The sequence below is a fragment of the Gossypium raimondii genome, chromosome 10 (assembly GCF_025698545.1).
Source record: "Gossypium raimondii isolate GPD5lz chromosome 10, ASM2569854v1, whole genome shotgun sequence".
NCBI classification, from domain to species: domain Eukaryota; kingdom Viridiplantae; phylum Streptophyta; class Magnoliopsida; order Malvales; family Malvaceae; genus Gossypium; species Gossypium raimondii.
The window spans coordinates 11,112,255-11,116,587 of NC_068574.1; the positions used below are offsets into that span (position 1 = coordinate 11,112,255).

Sequence of the window (4,333 nt, forward strand, 5' to 3'; positions counted from 1 at the left end):
CATGACTTTCAAAAAATAATGATATAAATAATTAGCAAATACATTCAAATAGTCATTTAAAAATTAGTATACTTTTTTTCCTTCACTAAATTTTTTTCTACAATGTTTTCATCTTAGTAAGATTTTAACGAGACACATTATCTACTAATGGACAAAATGAATGTCCATAAAGGAATTAGATTTCTACTTCATTTATACTTCTTATGCCTATAAATAAAACTTTGAAGAAGCTTTGTAAATATTCCGATTAATCAATAAAATACATTCTCTCAACCGAGTTAACTCAACTAAAGATTTTATTAATAATATAGATATTGAAAAATAATAATTATAATTTCGTAAATCTTCGTCAATATGAATCAGTATAAAATTAATAAGAATGATATCACTTCTGAATATCACAGTTATAAACTAGAAATCTAAAATAAGAGGCAAATTTGTTGTTTATTGCGTTCCCCATTGTTTTTCCATAACAAGATTATATAGAAGTCCCACGGAAAAGCATAAATATTTACAAGTTACACAACCCGAAGTTCGCTACAGCCAAATCATAAACTAATAAACAAGAATGTTAAAAGTAAAACAAAATCTGGGTACCACCAGAATTCTCAACATTGTTCATTGAGTTCAATCGATAAATATCAGTTCCGAAAATACATTACAACAAAGCAGCGAAAACCAAGGATAGCTAAAACAATGTTACCTAAGCATTGGCAGATACAGCCTCTGGGTGATAGTGAAGCATTTCACTCCACATCATCTCCCTGATCATCGATTCTCCCATGTTCTCATCTATCTCAAGATCAATTGGGACTTGAGCAGGTGGATTGCACCTTGGATCATACAGCCCTAACAGGTATGGATGTAGGAGTGCTTCTGTGACGGTGATTCTCTTTGATGGGTCGAAAACAAGCATCCTTTGCAACAAATCTATGGCTAATGGATCGGCTTGTGGGTATAAAAGGGAAAAGTGGGTGCCCCTAGAGTACGGAAGTGACTTGATGTACCGTCGAGCTTTGGGATTATCAATAAACTGAATGTCGGCCTCTTGTTGACTTCCGAGAACATTGATAATCAGCTTAAGCTGGTTGAGGCATTCCGTTCCAGGAAAGATTGGTTTCCGACCAAGAATCTCCGCAAAGATGCATCCTACCGACCAAACATCAATGGAGGTCCCATAATTATCACAACAGAGTAGGAGCTCAGGTGCACGGTACCAGCGGGTGACAACATACTCTGTCATGAATTGTTCGTTGCCTCTGCTGGTTCGAGCCAGCCCAAAATCACATATCTTCAGGTCACAGTTTGCATTGACAAGAAGGTTCCCGGGCTTCAAATCTCGGTGAAGGATGTTTGCCGAGTGGAGGTACTTCAGCCCTCGTAGCAACTAAAATATATACTAAATGTTAAGTCACAACCAGACTAATGCTTAGCAGAAAACAGAAGTTAGAGACTCATTCACAACTTTATATGGAACTAAGTTTTCTTACGCGTAGCAATGCAATATAGATTTAATATTACTCGAGATGAGACAGTCAAGAAAGTTTCTGTATCTTTTAGGTATTGCTGATAAGCAGCAGATGTTTCAGACTTTTCTTTTATGAAGAAACATATCCCTATCCCGATATTAAGTTGTCAACCAGAACACGAAGAAGAGAGAATCAAGGAAAGAGTACTATACTGGCACGGAGTGAACCAGGAAAGGCATTTAGAATGGCACATGAGATGGAAATAGAATTTAGCTTTTACTCATGATATTCTGCATGATATTGTGTTGAGGTTCACCGAATTACATATGCAAACAAAGAAGCAACACAATTTTCTAACCTTACATTATCATCACCAGATACCTACCCTACAATGTCCAAAACAGAAATCAGTCCATAATTATTTAGTGAAGCAATTAGGAACACAACCAGAAAAATGCTACACGGAAGGATCAACTGTACACTATTGTTTGCCATTTTGCAAGGAAACCAGACCAAATGAACCCTTGTTAAGAGCTGAAAAGGGAAGGGAAGAGGACGAGGAGGATACACAAATGAATCGATGAACACCGCATGATCTTGTATCTTAACAAATCTACTAACTACTTTCCACTACTAAAAATTGTTGTAATAAGCCTAATAACTGGTAGCCTTCTGTTTTTTGCAACCAGACGAGAACAAAGCTCATCAAAGCCTAAACCCAAGAATTCACAATAATTCAGTATCAATGGGCAGCTATTAACACTAACTAGACATTTTACAGTGTAAAGGTCCTGCAAAATGGGAAAATCAAGGTCTAATGAACCATTTCAAGTAACCTTAAAACCAGTATGCAAACTCATAGAACTCAATATGCATCTAAATCCAGAATTACCATCTAGAATTGATGAATATTTATAAGACCCAAATTACTATATATACTTGACATACAAATTCATAACAAAGCGCCAAACATTATAAAGCACAGAAACATTTCAACACCATATGTACCTGAAAAATAAAATACTTGCAATGATCATTAGAAAGCGGCTGAGGAGACTTGATAATCTGATGCAAATCGGTGTCCATAAGCTCATAAACCAAATAAACATCCTTAAAACCGATTCTCTGAATTGGCATCATAACATCTTTCAAAGCTATCACGTTCTCGTGTCGAATGTGTCTGAGAAGTTTCAGTTCCCTCAAAGTTCTCAAAGCATCAACACGGTTCTCGAACACGTTGTTGATCTTCTTTATAGCCACTTTCTCGTTGGTTTCCCTGTTGATTGCAGAGCAAACTATGCCGTATGCACCTCTTCCTATAGGCTTGATTGGAACATATTTGGTGTCGATCTCGAAAAGGGTTTGCCACATTGAATAGTAATGCTTTCCTTTTGGCTTCACTCCATTTGGTGGCTCCACAAGCGTCGCCATTTTTGGGAAATTCCTAGGGGGGAAAAAAAGAACATAAAAAATCAAAATTTAACCCTCCCAAAAGGGAAATAAAAAAGGAAAAGAAATAAAGGGCTTTTTAGAATCAATTCTTACTTGCTTTGATCTTTTCTAAATAAGCTTCTTCACTTTTTTTTTTCTCCTTTCCCCTAGAAAGTAGATTTGAAAAACCCAAACTTTCAAATTATTCCTCTGTAAAATTCCAAACTTTGGTCTTCATTTCTTCCAAAGAAAAAAAAACCCCCCATTTTTTTTACCCTTTTCTTCAACCTCTAAACCAGCTTCAAATTCAAAACTTTGAGATCATTCCACCACTAAAAAAAGAAAAAAAGAAAAAAAGTTCCTTTCGTTTGTGTTCCCTAGAAATAAAAGTTGGGTCTTTATGCAGAACTCTTATCCAAAAAAAAGGTAAGGTGATCTGATCTAATCTGATACAGAATTTCCGATCAGACCAAAGATGCAAGAGAGAGAAAAGAAGAGATATATAAAAGAAAGCATGTAGAGGAAAGGGCAGGGACAACGACATGACGCCCACATGGCATTCACCTTGAGGCAAAAATGACAGCTATGTGTTTTGGTTTGGGGTTTTAGGAAATATCACTATAAATCTCTCTTTCTTTCTCTCTCTTCATGCCTCTTAACAATGTTCCAACTTTTTTCTTCTTCTTTTTCTCCAGATGATTTGCACTTTAGCTTGCTTAAGGATTGCCAAGCAAGGCATAAAACTTTAAACTTACTTGTTCTCTTCTCTAAATTTCCACCATTTTGAGGCAAAGTAACAGAAGAGATTTTACCTTTAGATATTTTCTAGTCTGAAGCCTCTTTGTGAAAAATAATTTTTATTTATTTTATTTAGAATTTAAAACTTTATTTAAGAGTTTTAAATAATTTGATAATAAGAACAGTTCAAAAGTAGGTTTCTTTTTTCAAAGAATAGTTGGATATATATAAGACCTATTAATAATTTTCTACATGGTTTTTTTTTTTTTGGTATTAAAAAAAGTAGTCTATGCTGAGAAGCACCCGACTAAAACAGTACAATTGATCTCATATTAGATCCACCAGCCAAGTCCTCTAATAATATGGTTCTAATTTCAGCAGGGGGACCATCTAAGATCTCCATATTGAAACCACCTTCTTGCGGCCTTTTAGATAAAAAAATCTGCAGCTCTTTCCGAAAGATATGGCAGAATTGAACTTCCCACGGACGCCAGCAGAGTTCGTCAATGCTTCTAATTACGGGACAGCTGCTAATAGAAATTCCTGCACCGTTCAAAACCGTAATAGCTGAAAGATTGTCTGATTCCACAGTCACTCTTCGACAGCCTCTTTGCCATGCCAATCATAGGATGCGCGGTGCGTTTACATGCGATTAGTGTAAAAACAGCAATGGCGGTGAGATTAGATACTATAGT

At 35.9% G+C, this 4,333-nt stretch overlaps 1 protein-coding gene across 1 annotated transcript; it reads right to left on the minus strand.

The window, feature by feature from the left end:
* Positions 1–425: 425 nt before the first annotated feature.
* LOC105777357 (mitogen-activated protein kinase 7) lies at positions 426–3,682 on the minus strand. The gene is made up of 3 exons (XM_012600589.2): positions 3,015–3,682; positions 2,478–2,913; positions 426–1,387 (listed from the first exon to the last, which is right to left on the minus strand). The coding sequence occupies exons 2-3, from the start codon at positions 2,898–2,900 to the stop codon at positions 704–706; spliced, it is 1,107 nt and encodes a 368-aa protein (XP_012456043.1). The 5' UTR covers positions 2,901–2,913; positions 3,015–3,682; the 3' UTR covers positions 426–703.
* Positions 3,683–4,333: the final 651 nt, after the last annotated feature.

Bases quoted from the DNA above. Each gene is read 5' to 3' on its own strand.
- LOC105777357 (XM_012600589.2), bottom strand. From the start codon at position 2,900: ATGGCGACGCTTGTGGAGCCACCAAATGGAGTGAAGCCAAAAGGAAAG. The intron at 1,388-2,477 runs GTACATATGGTG...TATATATTTTAG, and splicing joins GCAAGTATTTTATTTTTCAG to TTGCTACGAGGGCTGAAGTA.